Source organism: Amyelois transitella, chromosome 18 (assembly GCF_032362555.1).
Source record: "Amyelois transitella isolate CPQ chromosome 18, ilAmyTran1.1, whole genome shotgun sequence".
Classification (NCBI taxonomy): domain Eukaryota; kingdom Metazoa; phylum Arthropoda; class Insecta; order Lepidoptera; family Pyralidae; genus Amyelois; species Amyelois transitella.
The window spans coordinates 4,255,114-4,278,909 of record NC_083521.1 but is presented as its reverse complement, the minus strand read 5'-3'; the positions used below and the strand labels follow the sequence as shown (position 1 = coordinate 4,278,909).

General features: G+C 33.1%; 1 protein-coding gene across 1 annotated transcript in view; it reads left to right on the top strand.

The window, feature by feature from the left end:
- The window catches only part of LOC106136174 (hemicentin-1), a 66,788-nt gene that overhangs the window by 9,569 nt on the left and 33,423 nt on the right, over positions 1-23,796 (top strand). The window contains exons 2-3 of the mRNA XM_013336636.2: positions 2,080-2,221; positions 11,767-11,975. Of these exons, the coding sequence (XP_013192090.2) occupies positions 2,080-2,221; positions 11,767-11,975 (351 nt within the window). The remainder of the gene's footprint in view (positions 1-2,079; positions 2,222-11,766; positions 11,976-23,796) is intronic.

The following is a 23,796-nucleotide window of genomic DNA, read 5'->3' as shown; positions in this document are numbered from 1 at the left end:
TTTTGTCAGGAGACTTTTTATCAATATTCCGTGAGACAACAAAGATATTAACATTTTATGCAATTGGATACACGCAGAAATGACGTGATGCACCCAGGCATAACAACTTTAGATTTTACAAACATAATTATTGTAGATAGAGAGAGATATATAATATATTAAGAGAGAATTTAAACCGAAACTAATTAAATATTTATGAAAATTAATTTATGGCAAGTTGTCTGATGGTAAGCGACAAGATTTTGTATCTTTCATTTAAACATTATATAAAAACGATTTGTTGGAAATGCTTAATATCAAATGCTTTGTACATTTCACTTCAAATGGAGTTTGAATTATTTGAATTCTTGAACTAAAAGTGTAAAGTGAGCGAAATAATAAATAAACGCCTTCCAATAAAATTAGCGTAAAATAACATTTATTTTCTTTCAACTTGAAAGTGTTTGAACATTTCAATTAGAACCTCCGTTTTGTTCTTATTTTACCAGTATTTTTTTTATAAAAGTTAATTCGTTAATTCAATAAAGATTTAACATTCTTTTATTTTTATTTTAGTTCTATCTTTTACACTTAATGCATTACTTTCTTACATAAATATGATTTACCATAAAATTTATGTATGAAATTAATCATTTCTTTTTCCATTTCAACTTAAAAAGCTTTGCAAAGCTATATGTATACTTTTACTTCTTGCGCATAACACTAATGTGTTGTGTCAACAATTTATCGGATAGAGTGAAAATTAGCAGTCTGCTTTACAAGATAGTACTCGTATTACAACCTTTACAATGTAGTTACTACACAAGTTTAACAAACTAATTATATGGTTAAGGATTCTAGAACCAATTTATTCAGGTTCAATGTATGCGACGGCAAGGGAATATATAGATCAAATCGGGGACGTTCGATAGATCACCTCAAGAGTTCCTTTAACTGACAATCCTGCGTTAAAAGATTAATAAATGTGTATATAGGAAAAGAAGTTTGCAGGCAAAAAGGTGCGGAACGGGAAGGCCTAAACGAACGAAACCTTGATCAAATCAGGGACGTTTGAAAGGCCAAGTCACACAAGAAGAAAGACGTGTCTCTATCCATCCCTCCGGGGAAGAGACGTGTTCATAATATGTATAATGTAAGCTATATGATCGGGCTATGACAAGGAAATGTCACATGTGTCACCGCATGCGCGAGATGAAAGTTACGGTAGACAAAGGCTCTATAAATAACATTACTTTTTCGTATTTCAAAAATAATTTCATTGCGGTGTTTTCTCTGGTGTAAGGCAAAGTCTGAGTGTTCTATTTCAGCGTTGTTTTAAAAATAGAAATATTTATGACGTTTACTTTTACTCATATGGCCTTCTTTCTTGCGTCACTTTAATTTGGGTTTTTTTAGAATTGTGACTTATTTCTTTAATATTGTTTACCTTAGCTCCGCTCGCGACTTTGTTTGCGTGTAAATTGTAGCCTGAAGAGTTATTACTCTGAAATGTTATATACCCGAACCGCTAACCCTACCCGAAACTCTATATATGTATGTGCTATAGAGTTTGGGATATTTAAAATAGTAAAATTCAAAATTTTATTAAGCATTCGCCATTTACAATGGTATACAAATTACTCAGTAAAATTGGGTAACTTGATACTGATGATGTATAAAGTTTCATTGAAAACCTTTCAGTAGTTTTCATACTGCGGTCTGAGCACTATAACCTTTGGACCTGTCATATTAGATCATGGTTATATCCTCACGATGTTTTCCCTCAAAATATGACAGTCGATTAGGAATCATATCTTAATTTAAAAGAGAAAATGACAGATTGACTGATGGGTTTAGATTTGAGATTTACCATGTAGATTTTTTATATGGTTTACAACATACATATTCTTTATATGTTGTAAACCATATAAAAAATCTACATGGTACACATGGCAGTACATAAAGGTAGACTAAAAGAGCATTTATCGATATTCGTATTACGGGATTTTTCGTTTTACGTGAGCGGAGCTGTGAGCGTAGTCTAGTCTTCTAAATATAAAAAAAATACTTATAACAAAAAACCTATTGACATTGTTTCAGTGTCAACAGTGGATGTGGACGCGGTGCTGGGTCGCATGGCGTCGTTGCCGTGTGACGTCACCCCCGACACTAACGAGGATCGCGTCTACATGGTGCTCTGGTTCCGCGCCGGGAAGGCCACCGGAGGAAAACCTATATACAGGTACCTTTTTTTACTTATGCATACTTATATCATTGATTTATGTGTCAGTTTGTTTGTTATATGTCATCAGTTGCGCTATCACAGCAAAACCGCTTGGCGGTTTTTGAAAAAAAAAAAAAAAGGTGTGAGTACAGTTAAAATTTTGTGTGAATACAGTTAACTATCCTTAGTCAAATGTAGGTTCCTTTTTTAAATTCTCATGAATACGAGAAAACTGGATATAAGTAGGCTAATAATTTTTTTTCCCACTTTGTCATTTAATACTTTTAACCCTTTGTGAGTTTTAAAAGCGTTAATTATTTCGATGAATATAAGTATTAGAAGGCTATGTCTTATAGAAGTTATAGAAAGAAAGAGATAACATAGGGTTATAAAGATGTTTTGAAACAAAATAAACAACAGTTTTAGTTTGCTTGATAAGTAGCCTTGTATTGCACCCATTACGTTCATCTAAAAGTTCATATATCACTAGCTTCAAATCGCATTAATTTTACACTTTATGGCTCGTAAACAAACGCAATCCATGAAACTGGTATAAATCCTATAAATCAGTGCGCCAATAGAAATATGACGAATGGCATATCCATTAAACTGCCAATATCGGTGCAATTTCTAATTTTCGTTGACAGATCACTCGATTACCATTTATGTGTAATTTTTATTCCTTGTAATTGTAGATATGTATATTATTATTAGTTTATAATTAACAATAATATAATTATACATATTTATACAAATAATTTAATACCAATATATTAACATATTCCGCTATAATTATACAGATATATAAGTATCGCGTTTTTAACTCCTACGGGATAGACAGAACCAACAGTTTACCAGTAAATTAATAATCTATATCTCAATTGCATAATTATTATTGAATCGTCTTTAGAGAAGGGTATATTTCCGCTAGAAAATGATATATTTATACACCCCAACTATTATTTACTATGGATGAAATCTAATAAAGCATGTCTAGATAATGGGCCCCGCTGAAGCCCAATTTTTAAGACAGAATCAATAGTCTACAGTTCCCCCACCAAGTTATGGTCTTTTTGTCATGAGTCAGGCTTCTGAAGAGATATTAACACATTAGTAACAAAATAACTGTTACTTTAACATTATCAATGTATTCAATAAAGTAAACTACACTAGCATAACATTCTCACGTACTCCTCGTTTTGTAGTCCAAGAAGGAGTCAATCAACATGTTGTTATCTCGACAGCCGCACCATATAAGTGCTTGGCATTGCTTTGCCCGATAGATCATCTTTGTGTGTTTGTGGGACAATCGTTGGAGTCTAACTCAGCGTTGCTAAAACTCAATATTCAGAAACTGTTATAAAAAACATCATATTACACGCGAGCTAAAGCTGCTTAATAACCTCTGTGGCGGTTGTGCGCTTTTCTGTGATTCCGGAGGTCCCAGGTTCAAATCCCGGTCAGGTCATGATGAGAAACGAGGTTTTTCTGATCGGCCTGGGTCTTGGATTTATCTTTATGAGTATTATAAAATAAAGTATCGTTGAGTTAGTATCTCGTAAAACAAGCTTCGAACTTACATCGAGGCTTACTCAATCTGTGTCATTTTTTCCGTGTAATATTTTATTAATTTGTTTATCAATCATTCATAATATATATGTGTAAAAATGAATGTACAAAATAAATCTTTTCACCTCGTACTCAACTATTATGTATTTTCAATCAATAGACTAATGCCGAATGCAGACATCCAGGTAATTTCACAGGTATTAGCATACAATTTGAGCTGTCGTTAACAAAGATAAGCTGTCGCTCTCAAACCTACCGGGCTATGTGGAACTTGCAGACTGTTGCAGACAGGCAAGGTTGCAATTATTGTAATATATACCTTAATGTACCTTAGATAACTTCTTCTTAAATCTTTGGTAAACAAGTGCTTTGGGGTCAATAAGTTAATGTAACCAGTATGTCAAAAATTTTATACAACGCACTTTTGCTTTCAAGTAAATAAAAAATATTTACGCGGCAAATACACTGTTATGTTAACCCCAAAGTAAGTTTAAGATTTGTATTAACTGGGATAATAACTCTACAACACCATATTTTCAAAAAGATACATAAATAGATAAACATCCAAGACCCAGTCCAATAAGTTCTTCTCCATCACGATCTGACCATGAATCAAACCTGAGACCATTTTGGTTTAGAGGCGAGAATCTGAACACAACAAATTGGAGAGATTACACATACGACTATCACGTTACAATCAAATCACAGATATTCTCTCTTTGAAACTTTGCACATTGTACTCCAAATCATTCCAGAGAATATATGAAAATACTTTTTGAGTAGATACAGACCCTCTACGCTTCGAGCTACGACCTTCGACTATTCGTAGCAAAGTCGTAGCTCGTTCGTAGCACATATTAGGGTTCCATATTAGATTTCTGCAACATATTTATATCACGTTGCTCGTACTTACTAAATTATATTTGATATTTTCTTTGAATTAAATTTTTAATTGTCAAATTATCTCAATAATATGACAGGGATTCCCAAGTTTAAAAACTTTTCCCTTCACAGTTTTGTAAGTTCTAATTTCGCGGCGAACAACTACTATAAAATCAACAATATTAAGTTCGATCGCGAATTGCATTGAGTTCCACCCTGATAATGCATCGAAACAGGATTGCATTCACTACTTTTTGTTCGGAAGCTATTTGCACGGAAACCTTGTTCAACGAATACATTTTCTGCTTTCGTACTTTGTTTTCAGGCTTTATTGAAATCAGTACAGTCGATTTTAAGTTAATTATTCTGTATTTTTAATACTTTTACTCAGCAAATCATAGTATGTTGGTGTGCATTCCATGTTTATCTAATTTTATGTAAATGGAGCGATTCTAACTCAAGTCAAACTTTTTAATGTCGCCATACTACCGGGGCGGCACCTTAGAAACCGTCTTATCTCTCACCAAAACTTACAAAGATTCTAAGCAAAGAACATTCCAGGGCCTACACAATAACTGAACTCTGAAATAAAAGAAGTTTATTAAAATAACTTTCAAACTTTTTTTTTTCAAAGAACCAACTGCTGTTTCGGTTCAACCATACATTGAATTCCAAAACCAGCACTTTTAATACCTCATCATCCCACACTAAAACTAACAAAGGTTTATATGGTACAACGCAGATATTTAAAAGCGTTCGGCGCCCTAATAATAGGGTGACCGACGTTCATGATTAATGGCTAAGATGAGGATACTGAGTCAGCATGTTCGTAGTTGCTGCGTCTATTATGTGTAGATTTGGCCGCATGATTTGTTATTCCCTTGTTAGATAGGGTTCAGTAGCCCTTCTTGGGATTAATTTGCTTTGTTCTATAATCAATTCTAAGCCAACTTTGGTTGTTCGGCCGATGTGAGGTCATTAAGAGGAGATTTGAAATGTAACTTTTAAATGTGTAGGAAAAAATGAGTCTTTACACTTTTGGTTTGGTCTGGAGTTGTGCACATCTTGATGCCGAGATCTATGAGAGCTATGGGGTTTTATGACCGAATAGTAAATAAAATAGTAACAGCCGCTAGCCCATCGCTTATCATTTTTTTTGTGATGAGCCTTATCTTAAATAACAAGTATTTTAGGGTAATATTGTATTGTAACTTGTTTTACACAAACATCGAAATTGTTGAAAAGTAAAGGCTTAATAGCATATTTTATATTTAGACAAAAGTAACTGTTTCTCTTGTTATTATAATAATAAAAAAACATACCAATACTAAAACAATCAAAGCCAAATAGTACATTAAATATTATGAAAGCACTTTGCGTGACATGGAAGCCCCTACAACGTTAGTCAGAAACATTACATTTGTAGTACAATAAGCTTCATCCTATTATAGACTTGAACAATGAGATCTACCTACTGATAGTTTATTTATTACATGTACGGAAAATTGATATTTTCAATCACGTCATTTGGATATGTAAAATAGGATTCAAAAATTTTTGTTGATATTTTTATTGGTTTTGTTTGAAGATTTCGCGGAGATTATAAACGTTAAGCTCTTTAAAATGTGGGATTCTTCATCAGGCAACTGGTAATATGGTTCGATACATCCCGAGATAAAAATAAAGATGCGTTACGTGCGCGTTTTTTCCTATAGTATTTTAAAATAGTAATTTTGTTTGTTTGTTACCTCTTCAAGCGTGATCTACTAAACAAATCTTCTTGTAATTACGCGTATAAATAATTCCCTGTAAAACCTAAACTTGCCTTAGAATTTGCGAAAATCTGTAAGTTCTATTGTAGGTGGCGCTAAAGTAATGCGGGCGAAGCTGCAGGTAAAAGCTAGTCAATGATAAATGTTAGGGGTACGTCATGAAGTAAGAAAGAGCAAAGGATGAACATCATATTTTCACACTCAAGCATAGAAATTTTAACCCAAAGTTTTCAAGAGAGTAAGCTGAAAAGCAAAACAATTTCGCGAAGAACTCAATAGCAGTGGATGAATAAAATATAACATTTTCTTGGTTTAATTCGGAATTTGCATTTTTCTGTCAGTGACGAATCACTACTAGTTTATGCAGTTTATTCACGCTTTAGTACACGGGATCGAATGTAGGTCAATGTAATTTGGGTTTGTGTTCACTTTTTAATCCAAACAACTATTAAAATGTGCCGTGTAGTTCCCAATGTAATTCAACAATCGATAAAAAGGACCACTCGATCTCTTTCCCATGGATGTCGTAAAAGGCGACTAAGAAAGGCTAAAAGGCTAAAAACTTGGGATTCATCGTAGGCGATGGGCTAGCTATCTGTCACTATTTGAATTAAAATTCCAATATACAGCTGAACGCAGCCTTTTGGTCTTTTCAAGACTGTTGGCTCTGTCTACCCTTCAGATACTTAAGCTTCCTATTATTACCTTCAACTGTATCGCTTACTTATAGAATTGAGATAGCGACAGGTTGCTAGCCCATCGCCTACAAGGTAATGCCTATTGTAAAATTACTGTAGGATTTCAGTACATTGTAATAAAAAATGGTATTCAACCAATCATATGCTTCAACCTTAGCATAATCGAACACTTCTTTGTTCGCTCAGCACCCGCATACAGTCTGTTCACGGTATAGATTTGGCCAGAACAATAGCCCCAGTGCCCATTGACGGCGCCTCGTGAATAACAGCCTATTGGAGGTTGTCTGCGATAGATTATACATGTGTTTAGAGGTATTAGATATACATTATGGACAGGATCGTAACATTTTAAAATCATAAAGTATACATACAATACACATCTCCGGGTATTTCAATAATACAGCAGCTATATCGATATTCATAAATATAATCACATCTATATGCGGGGTAGACAGAACCAAAAGTCTTGAAAAGACTGATAGGCCACGATCAGCTTTATGGCTAAGTGATAATATAATGAGATTTAAGTAGTGACAGGTTGCCAACCCATCGCCTTAAAGAAGAATCCCAAGTTTATATTGATACATACATACATATGGTCACGTCTATATCCCTTGCGGGGTAGACAGAGCCAACAGTCTTGAAAAGACTGAATGGCCACGTTCAGCTATTTGGCTTAATGATAGAATTGAGATTCAAATAGTGACAGGTTGCTAGCCCATCGCCTGAAAAAGAATCCCAAGTTTGCAAGCCTATCCCTTAGTCGCCTTTTACGACATTCATGGGAAAGAGATGGAGTGGAAAATCAAGAAAACATCAATATAAATTCTTTCTAAATACAAAAAAAGAAAGAATTTATATTGATGTTTTCTTTAAATTATTATTTAGATAAAAAAAGATGCTTACTGATTAATTGCACAAACGTACATACAACCCAAACCGCTTGGTCTAAGGATTTGAAATTACACATATATGTATGTAGAACGGTTCTGTATGTGGTCTGGGTAGGCACTAAAAGAGGATTTTGCCGGAAAGGATTCAAATTCAAGTAATTCAATTGTAAGAAGGTGAGGATGTGTGTTTGTTATTCTTTTACACAAAAACTTCTGAACGGCTTTGTCATGTTCGCAATAATATGGCTTAGACATTAGAATAACATTATAAGGTAAAATTCATAAATATTTAAGGCAGACAAAGTTGCGTACAACAGCTAGTCAGATTTAAAAGTTTTACTCTTTTCTCGATCCAGACAGTCATTTTTACTGCGGTACAAGTAGGCTTAGTTTATACTATTTTTTATACATACTTATTTTCACAACACATAAACACTCATATGATATTCCAATTAAAGTTAAATAGGTCAAAAAAACATCCAAAACACATGCATAACGTACCACAGATAAGCATTCATTCAGCAGACTCCTTCAATAGACAGTATGGACATTGGACACTGTTTCTATTGTTCTGGGCAAATCCAGGCCGTGAATGCACTGAATGCAGGCATTGTAGGTACAAAAGAAATCTATGACTATGTATTTGTATACCTATTTGTGCTTAGTTCATGGAAAATCAATGATTATTATGCAGATATTATCCCATATTTCTTTGATATTATTTACCCTTAACTAAATTTAACCTTTACGGAGTACATGGTTCAATAGTCACACCTAGTACAAACCAGTCGTCGTTAATTCTGGATAATAGTCAGACATCGCACCATGGGCTCATCTCGTCAGTGACCTGAAGGTGATACTGGAACTAACGCCAGGACGAATAAGAAGACCCAATAGTCACAAGGCTCAAATATCACAGATAGAGATATAGTGTCAGGTTGCAAGCCCAAAAAAAAGAATACAAATTTATAATTAGGCCTTTCCCTTGATGGATTTTTACAATCTGCACGGAATAATACCTTTAATTTTTTTTTTCAAGAAAACCACCATGAAAACAGTACATTATTTCTCTCATTCTTAATTAAATTTAAATAAGCAAAGTCTCCTTTTACTTACAAAAGAAACTCAAGTGGCCTCTGAAATTGTTTCCCCCGTTTCGATTCACAGTTATAGGTCGACGTGGCGTGTTGTCTGTCGTTACTCGAACGGCGTCCCGACATTAACAACTATAAAATTTGAATTTTACAACTGAGGATACGTAAGCACTCGGCTTCTGTTTGGAGTGCTTATAAAACTTGCATGTTGAGAATATTGGATCGCTTTAGTTTAATGGCCGTGGAACGTGAGTTAAACTTGGATTTGAACAACAATTTTTGTGTAATACAAGTCAGATCGGACTCTTACACCCGTCAGATTTGTATGCCTCAATTTAAACTAGATAATAAATATTTACGGCACAAATTACACTGATTGAGTTAGCCTCAAAGTAAGTTCGAGACTTGTGTTAGGAGATACTAACTCAACGATACTATATTTTATTATTAATATTTATATAGATAAACATTCAAGATCCAGGCCAATCAGAAAAATTTCTTTTCTCATCATGCCCTGGCCGGGATTTGAACCTGGTGTCACAGACAAGCATACTACCGCTGCGCCACAGAAGCCGTTATATATCCGAGATGTTTGGTGTTCGCGGATAACTTTATTTTTTAAGCAATTCTTGTAGTTTTTTTTTTGGTTGTTGTGGTTTTTATTATATTAAAACATTATTTTACAGTTCTTTATAAAATCTACTTTAGTTCATTTTGTTCTTTTTATGTATTGCTTTTTTCTGTCATCACATCTTCATTGGCATACCCCCGTAATGATACGGGATCGATAAAGCGAAAAGACTCGAAAATTTCCTTTTAACTTCCATATTTTGAGAATTATCTCTAGATAAATATGTGAGTTATATTTTTATTATCATTTATGTTCGAAGATAGTACAAAAAAACGCATTTAACTGTTGAAATTATTTATTTTGTTACTTTATATTGCACACCAAACGCTATCACAAGCAAGCGGGTAAACCTTACAAAAGAAATAAAATACATTAACAAATATAAATAATAATAATTTACATTATATTACGAAATAGATACCGCACATCTACCGGTGGAATCACATAAATTTGTCAAATGATTAATGTCTTAGCTCGGCGTATCGCCGCCCGCAGGCCGCCATTGTTAATAACCGGAGATAAGAGGCTGGACTTATTAATAGCCTGTGTACAGATTGCTGTATTGATGCTCTTACTATAAAATGATGGTACTTATAAAAAATTCTTAGATTTATGCCTCAGGCAAGAATACAACAACTGCGCTAAGCTGGTCTTTAAATACCAATATGCTTGTCCAGAAAGTATTTTGAGGATCAAAAGATAAATATTAAATAAATCTATAAACATAATGATGATGAAATTAAGGAAATAAAAAAAAACAATAAAACGATACGAAACATTAATTACCTTCATTGTATAATTAGTTATTATATTAGTTATATATTTCCGCTGAACTTTTTGGGTCGGCCTTTACAAAGGATACTACCAAACGTAATATCTTTACAGTTGCAGTTCACAAACTACCCAATATTGAAGAAGCAATAAAACTCGGGATTGCCAAATCTGTGATTTTATTTGAAAACCCCTCGAAAGTCTACGTTCTTCAATAAGCCAAGTGCCGCCGTATAATTTTATATTGTCACGAAAACTTGAAACTTTTAATGATGTAAAATAACTGACGGAAGCAAGATAAAGATTGTTTTGCTGAAGAAATCTTTAGTAGTTAAAAAAGTTGTAGACCCAGTGTTAAAATCTAAACCTCCAGGAATATTAATAAATTGAACTAAAATATCATCCATGAAAATCGTAATAATATTAGAGAGAAATATACAGAATACAAGCGAAAGATGAGAGAAAATATTTTTTTTTTATTCCTATTAAGCGTCGACATTAGCTGGTAAACAATACAATTTTGTTGTAAATATAATAGAAAAAAATATAATTATTTTTAATTTTCACAAGCTGAAAACTGTCGGTACCGATTTTGAAAATTTGTGAAGATATAGATAACTTTTCTGGATTTCCAGAGTTTTATATCATTCTTTCTACAGCAGCTATTCCTAATATTAGTGTTTAATCAAAAATAAGAGAGGAAGAGTAGAGTTTATAAAAATCACACAAAAGTTAACAAACTGTGGAACAGCGATGTCTTAACAGACTGATAATTCTCTTTGGATGTATTAAAGTTTTAATTAGGATAGCAAGAGCTTTGTACAACTATTTTTTCTCGTCAGAAACTATTGCGGCGGCGCTTCAATTTCAAGATATTTAATTAAAGAAGTTAAATTAAACTTCATATCAAACTATACTTTGCTTGCACAATGAGGTATAAATTTATAATTAGTTCGAAAATCTGTGAACACTATGAGATTAAATATGTCTATCATTCCTACTGTTGTAAGTCCCGATTGCATCCTCGCCTTTCTTGAGAGAAGCCCGGGGTTTGCTGATGACCTGGATTGGGTGAGTAAGGTTGTTATGAACAACAGTCTGATAACAGTCCTGAAAAGTCTAAAAGGTCACATTCAGCTAACACCTCTTAATTGTGAAATTGAGATTCAAATAGTCACAGGTTGTTACCCCATCGTGCAAAAAAAATAATCCCGTATACATCTTAATAATAGAGAAAATAATTCTTGTTTCAGCTTCGACGTCCGAGGAAGATCTTTCAACAAGGCCCTTCAGTGGTCCGACCCAAACGCGTTTGGTCCAAGAGCGTACTTTGCCACTGTCGCACGACCAGCTTCCCTGACCCTGGACACAGTTCAGCTGGATGATGAAGGAGTATACCGGTGTCGGGTGGACTTCAAGAATTCACCAACCAGGAATTTTCAAATACGACTCTCTGTTATAGGTATGTTTCTAACATAAGCATTATTTATGGCGTATGCCATTTTTATGGCTGAAAAAGCCCAACAGCTGAACTTGGCCTATCAGTCTTTCAAGACTGCTGGCTCTATCTACCCCACAAGTGATATAGACCTAACTATATGTATGTTACAACATATCAATGAAATCTCGTAACCCACCATGAAACATCTATAGGTACATCTACCTACACGTTTCACAATTTTCATTTTGTACTTTTAACCAGGTTTTGTGAAATTGAATATTCCGCTGCTGCTCTGCATATGTCCAGTCTGCCTTTTTACGAATCGGACTAGATTTAAAAACTATAGTAGTTTAAAACGAAAATTTTGTCGAATATCCTTTTATTTTTTATGTGAAAGGATATATTTCATCATGTATTCATCAAGTATAGATCTGATAAATATGAGAGTCCCAAATTCCAAATTATAATTTTCAGTGCCTATATTTAACTGTGAAAGACAGATAAAAAAGTAAAGTTAATACTGATCGTTCTTTTATATAAAAGATTTATATTTTTGTCTTGTAAAACAATAAAATTATAATAATAATAAAATTTTCAGTTAAATAGGAAAATTGATAAATGTATAAATATAATGAAATGATCACAAAGCACTTTTCTTTAAAAAAAATACAACGAATTACTCAAAATAAATATGGTCGACAAATAAAGAAATTCATTTCAATCGGAATGCGATTCATAACATTCAAAATACAATTAGTCAAACCGAGTGAAACGGCGGAAAATAGGGAATCGCGGGCGGAGCTGAGAGAAACGAGCCATCTGCTCCGATTCCCACACCGAAAAACTTCAGCGCAGTCTGTTCCATGCTGCGAATTTATAAGAGAACCTTATCTAAAAAGCCAGCCTTTCAGAGGCTTTCGAGCGAGCGATGCAAAACAAAGCTTTGTTAGACCTCCTTTGAATTTCGGTTAGGAAAATGAGAGGTTACACACGAACCCACGCCGCCGTCAAAGAAGAGCCGGAGTGGCGTTATTATAATAATGTACCGCGATATCGCGTTTGGAGTGCCTTTCATAAGGCACACACTTCAATCCAACGAATGTTTATTGCTATCTTCCTCGTATCAGTGAAGTGTGAGATAGAGGACGCGAAATTTATAGCTCATTTACTGATGCAGCTACAAAATATCGAGTGTGTGGAAATTGATTTCCATATATTAAGGTGAAGCTTAAAAATTAATTAAACTGATATCACTGATTTGTAAGACATAATTATTACTTTCCGTATTATTTATACAAGAACTATACATATACTTAACCATTTTTAATGAATTATTCAATTTTTGATTGGTTGAAATTGAAATGAATGAAAATATATTCTATTCTTCCAATAGTAACTTACCAATAACATGAATTTATTAAAGCACTTAATTATCTTCATCAGTGTTTGTTGGGTGCTGCTAATAGTTTTAGCGTAGTAGTTTGATTGTGGGTTTCACTTTAAATTACTATGTACAAAAAGTTTTTGAATCATCGAACTTACCACTCAACCGAAATTATTTAACATAAAAACAAATACAAGTTTCTATCTGTACTCTCGCTGTTTTACGCACACCCCACCCACGTTTTCGCTAGCGTTAAACAATCTAATGATAACGTGTTTGTTTTCTACTTCACGAAATGGTTGACGTATATGTTTGCAGTCAACATTGTTGTTTCCGCTTCCTGGACTGAAATTTATAAACTGCGGTGCAGAAACGAGATATTTTGACTACAGTATTCAATATCATGTGAACCATGTTCATGATTCTGCGTATTAAACAATTTTACTTCGCAGAACCATTATAGCGTTTCATTTAGAATTCGAGTTTTCAGAGAATGTATTTCGGGAAAAAAATGTTTTCTATGTACTGTTTCTGATTCGTGCCGCCCTAAATAAGGAAGATTAATACATTTTTTTCAGATATGCATTTTAACAAGATATAATTTAAATAGAATATCGTAAGTGGAGTACATATGGTATCCAAATCAAAAAAGCGTATAAACGAAGATATATATGCCTTGCGGGGAAGACAGAACCAACCGCCTTGAAAAGACGGAAAGACCACGATCAGCCGTATGGCTATATAATGAAATTGAGATTCAAATAGTGATAGGTTGCTAGCCCATCGTTCACAGGGAGAATCCCTTGTTTATTATCCCTATCCCTTAGTCGCTTTTTATGACATCCACGGGAAAGAGATGGAGTGTCGTATTCTTCGACCTAGACCGATCTGAAAAAAAAAATTTTCATCTAGTAACTGGGAATTGAACCCGGAATCTGTAACCTACACGGAATCTAGTTCTCAAAGTAAGTAATTTTTCTATCATTGTAGGTCGGCGCTTTGAAATTTATTACATCGCCCTTATCTACATATGTTTATCCACGAATTTTAAATTGTAAACGACCCTTGATATACATACCGTGTACAGTTCACTTTTTAGGGCGCCGTTATAGGTGAATGTTCCATAAAATGTAAATTTTTAATGTACGAATACGCTGTATCTGTATACTTAATGAACAAAAACATACTTGCGAAAGTTTAAAATGAACCTGAATTTTTGTTTGCTTATAACGATTTATATTATTAAACCTTACTTTGGTTAGTTAATATAAATATTACATTCGTGAAAGTATGCTTGTTAGCCGCCTTTAACTTCATTAGGCCGATCTGCATGAAATTTTGCATACATATAGTGTGGACGATATAAGGTAAGAGCAGGTAAGGGTATGGGTTAAAATAATTACAGTCCATTATTATTCTAACTTATTCCATATGAAATATTAATATTTATTTGGAAGTAATTGTATTTAATTTTAAAGAAACACACTTATTTTTCTTCCCGATATTGGCCTGTGACGATCACTTCAGATTTCCAGTGATTTCCAGTCAGTAGTTATTATTAGCTGTGCCTTTTCCAGTTTATCAAAACAAATTAACTTGTATCTAAGAAAGTTTATAACTTTTACAAGCAGCATTGAACCTTCGAGTATCATAACTAAAACAAAAGTTAGCTCAACAATAACATGCACAAAATCATTAATACTTCAAAAACTAATTAATAACAAAAGTGGTGCAAAGTGCGATTTGTATGTACATAAATAACGTAGGTGCCTTCAGTTTTGCAATACTGCAGTACTTGGCTTATGCTAATATGAGAGGTGATTCACCTCAATATTCTAGGGCAATAAAACCTAAGTATACGGTGCATGTGTTGGTCGACTCACACATAATGATACGGTAGCGTTACGAAGGGAAATTCGTATGGAAATGCTGTAGTTAACTGCTTTTCGATTGAGATTCTTTTGATTTATTTTTAAGTTGACGTAACGATTCGCATTTACTAATTTTGATCGTTCATTATAACTATTTTTATTGCTCCTCAAGATAATATCATGTTACATCAATTAAAATCTAAGCGAACGAACAAGCTAACTTATGATTGATAAATGTGAAAAAATCAAAGAGAAGTTTGCAATTATTGCATAAGTAAAGATACAATATCTGTGTAGTCCTCCAGGAAAGAGGAGACTGTCCGTAGTAATTCGTAGCATCTTCGTAGCACTTTCGTAATACTTCGTAGCAATATATTGCAAATGTAATAATGGATATTGATAAAATTAACTCGCTAATTGCTTGTTGATTTATTATTTTGAATTCCATTTTTTGTTAATTTTCAATAACTCATGAAATGTTATTGATTTATAGTATGTAAAAACACAGTCCTATTGATTTAATACAAAGTCAACAACCAAATTTATTAGCATTTTGAGATTCATTGTCTTCACGTAAAATTGATTTACACACGTGTACAAACATACAATAAAAACCACTAACGGAGGTTAGTTTCGAATAAATAACGGCAATTACCGAAGTTGACCGGCCATCGTTCTGGCGGGAAACTCGTTTTTCGGCTTCCAAATTTGGAGCAAAGCCTATTTATTTGTATGCAACTACGCTTTATTAGTTGCCGTTTAGCGGGCTGCACCATTTGTTTGTCCGGCGCTGTAATGTGTCTGTGTCGGCGATGGCTAATGATAAAATAATGAGGGTACGGGACGGACAATTTATACAATCAGGTTTTTTTATAGTCGGAAGATGGTTCCCGGGCCCCGAAACACTTCTTTAGAGGGTGCAAATAGGAAGGGTTTTTTTATACTGAGATACAATAAGACTAGCAGGGTTTTTCTGGTAGTTAAGCCAGTATATTGAAAAGATATTTGTTTTTTTTTCTGCAAATGATTTTTTATTTATTTCATTATACAGAAACTAAACAATAGATGTTAGAATTTTTGTTTTGATGTTCAAATAACTAAAACAAAAATTTAATAAAAATGTTATTTTTCTGTTTCGTTGTTGGCGAATTACATTAAAGGCTATTTTATTTATTACATTAAAATAAACAAAAGTCTTAAATTTATCAATCAACTTGGGGCAAAAAGACATTTTTTGTATGTATGGTGGTAACGTGATTACTTTGATAATGATATTTAAAATGTGTGTATCATATGTCAGTAGTATTTTTATGTTCGAAGAGTATCGAAGTCGGTTCAGCTGTTTTTGAGCTATTTAAAATATTGTTAAAAATTTTAAGTCCTTTTAAAGACTTATTTAAAAGACATTAAATATATCAGACATGTTCTTCTATAGTACTTTTATTTTGTATTCTGTACTTCCTCGCGTAATTCTTTCCAGGCGGGTTTTGAGTTAAGTGAAGCAATATGTAACAGTTAAGTGGAAGTTGCACTATGCTAGCCGTAAGTCATAGCCTTAGCACGCCAGTGTACAGTGTAGGGTAACATATCATATTGTTCAAATAAGCAAACACGCGTGTGTAGTCATTAGCTTTAAGGTGCGTTACCATGGTGTAAGGCTTTGCAAAGCTGTGTGAAATTAACTTCACTAATTTTAAGTGCACGTGCTTGCTACATACATACATCACGATCGTATCTGGTAGATAGAGCCAGGAGACCCAAAAAGACTGAAAGGCCGGATAAACGTTGTCTTTCAGTATTTTCGGCTCAATGATGGTAATAAGCTTTATGAAGCAAATGAGACAGGTCGCTAGTCCATAGCCTAAAAGAAGAATTCCAACTTTATAAGCCTTTTTCTTGATTGAAGCCTTTCCGGCAACGTCAAAGACACGGCCCTTATATGTGGGAATAGACCTTAACTCACTCAAACAGTGTACTCATAACACTTCATAACAGCAACATACGTGTATCACAAAAATTATTGGGTCTTTGAAAAAGAAAGTTTACCTTCTTTATACGATATTGTGGCGTTACGTCAATACTTGATTTTTACTTTTTTTATACAAGAATTTAAACTTAATAAATATATAGGAAACTAACTATGACAATAATAAAATAATAAATATATACGGGAAAAATTACACAGATTGAGTTAGCCTCGTAGTAAGTTCGACACTTGTGTTACGAGATACTAACTCAACGATACTTTATTTTATAATAAATACATATATAAACATCCAACACACAGGCCAATTAGAGAAAGTTCGTTTCTTATCATGCCCTGGCCGACATTCGAACCCGGGACCTCCGGTGTCACAGGCAAGCGCACTTCCGCTGCGCCACAGAGGCCGTCGAAATAAAAAATAATACAGTATATATGTATAAATTGATTGATTTGTGTCGCGTTCCCGATACTATAGCCACAACATGCGCTAAGAGACTTTACCGGAAATCGAACCTACGTCAAACAAGCCGTGATCTCTATTATCAAAGCCCAGCAAAATCTTTTCGAATTTATTTATAATCTCACCTCCATTTCCCGTCATATATTTTTGGTTTATATTTTTTATGCATACGTCGCTTCGTAAAGCGTACCACATGACATAAAACATAGAGGCACAGCACTTTTGCTGACCCCTTTTCGTTTTAAATCGTGCGACGGGAAATGATGATGCATTTGTTTTAGTGCGAAAGTATAGAACTAAATGCAGAGCCGTTGGAAAAATCTTTCTGAATTGTAGATGTAAATGCAATCTACTTATTTTTTTTTTAATAATGGGATTAGCAATTTATGTCACTTTTATTTTAAGTTAAACTTAATTTGGCTGTATCTCTTCCATGACTTGTATATTCTCTACCAATTCACTTTAAAACCCGGGGTCTATGGTTCACATTCCGATATGTCTTCGGAATCAAAAGCATGCTGACATAAATCAATAACTTCCTAACTAACTAGTAAGAAGAGTATATTGACAACGAACATGTCAATTACAAAAGGAAGGCGAAGCAATAACTGAAATTTGGCATGTAGGTACGTATATTCCTTTAGAAAATTGGAGGAAAAAAAAGTTAACCCAACCTTTTTACGTAAACGGGAAATAAATAAGATTTTTGTTGTTGCCTGTGAGCAAAATCTACGTATAATCTAAAATACATAGATAAGAAAAACTGTACAAAGCCTATGGTAGTAACCATTCGTCAAATCACTATCCCCCGAGGATACTAATTAATTTGCACATAGTCTTAATCCCTTGATCAATTAGGCGCATAATTGATATCATTTTGCCAGCATTCCAGTATCGATGCATACTAAGCCGTGTCATGCGCTAAATTAGTTGCTAGTTTCATGTGATTTATATCGCTTTAAGTGCTATGAGACTTTGAAAGTATGTAGATGATTTTATCTACATACTCATCTCTCCATAATAGAGAAATGCATAAAGGCGTCATGTAATATCAATATTTTTACAAAATTTACTTTTAGTAAATCTTTAGGATGGATTTTACAGTTTTGAAAAGGTTTTAATTTGTTTTTATATAAAATTCAAAACAAAAATTATATAATATACAATTTAAAAATTTTGTACAGATTTATTTTAAAATATCTTTAAAAAATCATGAATGTGGAGAAAAAAAAAATTATATGTTCGAATCTCAATTTTAATATTAAGCCATGCAGCCGTCTATTTACCCCGTAAAAGATAAAGACGTGATTCTATGTATGTATGTTAAATTGTTAAATCACCCTCAGATTTCTTCACAAACATTATTTTTAGCTTCTTAACATATGTATGTAGCTAGTAAAACAATAAAATTTACACCATGTAAAGTAATCTGTGTAATGTACGGTATAACAGTACGAAGCTCAAATTTCGTCTGTACTAATGTGATTATGTACCAACTCTAAGTGAATTGCTTGACATGAAGTTGCAAAACTTAATTGTTCTGATATAAACGGCTTAGTACACTTTCCTTTTAAACAATCTTAGTAGAAATACGACGCCGTCCTGATTCACGATACTCGCGCCTCGGAAGTTTCCCTTTATATCTTATAGAGGTAATGTTTATCATGTGATGTACTGTTGAAAGTTGAAGTTTCCCCTCATTTTGTGATGTTAAGGAAATTGCTGCTGTGTCTGTAGTAGAGATTTCAGCTTGTTTATTTTTAACGACTCAATTTGTGAACGTATTAAGGGTTACTTATATGATATTTGGCCAGTTTTATCTATTATCATAGTTATTGACTAGCGTAATAAGAATTTTACCATCTGATTTTCGGGAAAATAGTGAAAATCAAATAGTGAAAACTCTTAAATAAGTAGCACCTTTGTACTACAGTTTCTGTGCCCCTTAAATGCCCCTGTATATTCTTCTGCGTTTCTGCGTACATAAATAAATAAATAAAGCAAACTGATATACTATATTTTTTATTAATTTAATTAAAATTATAACATTCAAAATAAAATCAATCTTCCTCTTTTTATACGGAACAGCAACCCGAACACTAAACAGACGATAAAACAACCGCTATTTGTGTCGAAGCATCACAAAACTTGTCAATTATCCCAATCCTAAATAAAGGAGTCCTGCCGTTCGGAATTCCTTCAAAAGTTCCACAGCGGAGGCGACAAGAATATAAAAAGCACCGGCTCTGCGGAATTGCGACGTGCGCGGAAAACGCTCGCTTGAATTAATAAGTAAAACACGAAATTTGAATTTAATGAAACAAGTTGGCTGCGAACAGCTGAGCGGGTATCGATCTTGTTATAAGAAATGAACTGATGCCGAATAATCGACTCAATAGGTACAATGAACGCGACATTTCCCTAAGCCTTCTACAATGTGCCCGTTGCGAATTATTTTCGCGATTTTGTATACTCTGTGGAAGTAGGTCGAGCATTATTAAATGCGAAGAATGGAGGTCTAGCTCCATGTGTGAAATATGAATTGACATAAATTGTGTTGCGATGTTTGGTTCATTTGCTCGAATTTACGGTGAAATCAACTGTTTATTACATTATTTTGTAGCAAATATTATATTGTACAATATTTTCTTTTCGATTGTATGAAGTGACATGACTTCTTCCATAGCAAGTTTTTATAAAATTCATTTTTTTTTCTTCAGGTTACTGGTTTGCTTAATATTTTTTTTACTTTCAAACTTGTGCTTATCGTTGTATTTACCTACCGTGGTATTGTGTTAGTAATTTTCGATATAAAGTAGATTATTTAACTGAAAGCTACTACTTTTTACATTCTATTATGTTCTTGTAGTGATTAATAAAACTAGTATACGCCAGGTGCTTCGTACGATGATTATAAAGCTCAGGGAGGGGAGGCTTTCAAAATGGGGATGCTTTAAGGCGATTGACTCACAATCTCCCTCTATTTCAGAATTAACACATCACCAAGTTATGCAGCATTAAGTAATATCCTTGAATCTTTTCAATTTCCACTGACAGTCTAAACAGTATTTTTCTAATTTGCAATCTAACACATAAGCTGAAAGTTACAGCAACGTTCACTTTGCTCTGACAGGTATCATGGTGTGACAAATAATAACTTATTGTTTATTATTAATGTGGATAAAATGTCATGATATGAATTTAATTACACAGTTATTCGCACAAATAACCCGTTAAAAGGTATTTCAAAACCACAAGCAGAAATTAACCAAACATCATTTCATGAATAGCGCTATCAAACATTTACACGATGAAGTTTTATAAATAAAAATAACGAACATCCAGTTATTAGTTCACGAACTAAATAAAGTTTGCTCATCCATAAAGTGATGTAGACCACTTTTCGTATATTACCAAGCTACTGGTACATAAAATCCCGTAATTTTATGAAACACGGAATATTCTGGCCAAACGGGACCGTTAGGGTTTTAGCAGACGTGCAAATTTTCCCATTTTTAAAATATTTTTCTTTATTTTTATATTTACCTTTTTCTAGCTAAGTATAGTATAAACATAAAGCCAAAAAAATCATTGGTCTTGTTTACTTCTTTCTTGATTTAGATACCTGAGATGAATGTAAGATTGTTTTTATTCATCAATAATTAAATTAATAACAATTTAAAGATTTGTATATCAATTTTTAACTGGGTATTTTCACGAATTACTATTTATTCATCTTTGTCTTTTAATCACAGGCACAGAAGGTGTCTCAGCATATTAAATCACTTTTTGAATAAAATAAAGGCTGAAATAATATTATTTTGTTATTTTAAAAAGTTAGCGAACTGATTAAATAAAATTCAATGCTAGCTCTAAAATTTAAGCCAAAAAAGACAAAAATGGTAGTCTCAAATCCTACAAGTGTGTGTTGAGGCCCTAAGATCGAAACTATCGGATGTCGTAAAACCCCATGCTTTTCAGTTACGGCTTTCGGGGCATGGACAAATTTTCAAGTCATGTAAATAGTGTTGCCGGTCATAAACTGTAGTGTGCTAGAGAAACGCAAAGTTGCAATAAACTAGGGTAATTTGTGTACGGAATATGGAAGAGGTTGTTAGGAAACTATATGAACTATCGTTACTTTAAAATATTTTCCTTTTTGTTACTATTTTACGGTATAACGGGTGTCTATAAACTGCACAAAATTTTTCATCATTATATTTAAAGTCACAGAAGCTAATTTCAAAATTTGGGGAGCGAGGGTGCAGTTGGCGACACGCAAATATTAGAGAGAGCGTCTCCACCCTAAGTAGGAGCTCAGAGTCCGCTTATGACCATGAAACCAGAGTGAATTAGACATATTTTTACATAATGCTACTCCCTTCTTACTTTCGCAGTTTTGATAATATACTTGTATATAAACTCATAGTACTCATGGTTACACATGATTAAACATGGTTAAACATGGATACAAGGTTAAATTTGCAAAAACGTAGAAGACAACGAAATAATGAAATTGCAAAAGACATTTCATCTTGGATTCAAATTATATTTAACTTGATTTTTATTGCTATATTCTGTTGGTGAACATAGAATTATTTTTACTTTCTGCACTAAAAAAGTACTGAGACTTGTTTTATGTAAGAAATTTGATATGTATATAGATATATATGTGCAAAGTATATTGTAAAATAGTATTTAAAACGTAATTTAAGTTTGTTTAAAAAATAAATGTATTTTTATTGTCAAAAAATTACTTGTAAATCATCCATTATTAACGAAGTGAATCCGATACCCAAAAATAAATACAATGTTTTCGGTAATCGAGAATCTTTTACGAGTTTAATGTAGATACTAGTCGTTAAGTGCTTTCAGAAATAGCTAAAAATAGAAGCTATTTACGGTCTACTCCTATTTTTGTTAAATCAAGAATCAATGTTACGGAAAATCGAAATTCCTTATAAAAATAACTATAATAATTCATCTCCCTTTTGAATTTGGGTTTCTACTTTAAGTCTAATAAATCTAAATCCATAATTAAGAAATATTACTTACACCATTAAGCAATTAAGGTGAACGTGGCCTTTTCGAGTCTTTTGGAAAATGTTTTTTTTTTCTTTTTCAGTCATTACTTTTTACTTTTAGTAAGTTTTTAGAGACAGATTCCAAAAAACTCCATAATACTAACTAGAAATTATATTGACGGCGCACAGATTACCCTGATCTAAAAAATCAAATGAAAGAATTTTGTAATCATAAATAAATCATAAAGGTAATAGAGTATCACGAGCTTAAATGAAATTTGATCTAGCAAAAGACGGGTTGGAAAAATGTGATCTAAGAATCGTGGCAAGTAAAAAGATACTCTGTCTACCGCACCGGAAAAGCAACGAGGTCATGTATATGAGGACAAGGATATCCTCATAAATATACTTAGTGAATTAAAAATTCACGCTGTTTTCAATCATGTAGGTATTAATAATGTGACACAGCCGCGTAATAGCAATTAATTATTCAGAGACAAGCCTGTGTATGATTTGAAGCATTATCACTTTTGCTTTTACGTATATACCTATTTATATATATGTTTAGGATATTGTAATAACAATATGATACTTATCATGACGAGACACATAACCTAATAGTTACCTTACTAACTATTAGTTAGGTGTCTCGAGTGTGTTAAAATCCCAACCTATATAGCTTAGGATTTTACCTTAATTCCACAGTTCCAATGCTACATGCATTATTACAATGTATGTCATTCATTAAATTAATCAGAAGTAGTCTAATAATAAATGCTATAGATAAAATAATCCATCATTATAATACAACTGGTAATATTCCGACTAAACACAGTTCAGACCGCGGCGTTATGTATGCATTATTCAGAGCTCATAATTTGGGTCTGCTTTATGATTTATAGGCACGTTTCTCTTACTGGTAGAACGTACGTTTTTTTAGGATTGATTTTTATGTAATACTTGTTGGATTTTTTATCGGGCTTCCCTCTCATTAAATTTTCGAAGACTGAAGCATATTTTTATTATTAAATTAATGATTACTTGCCTGAAGCAAGTTTTTTTTTGTGTAAAATTTCATCGATTTTGTTTTAATGGTTTTTGGTGTATTCATTGCAACCA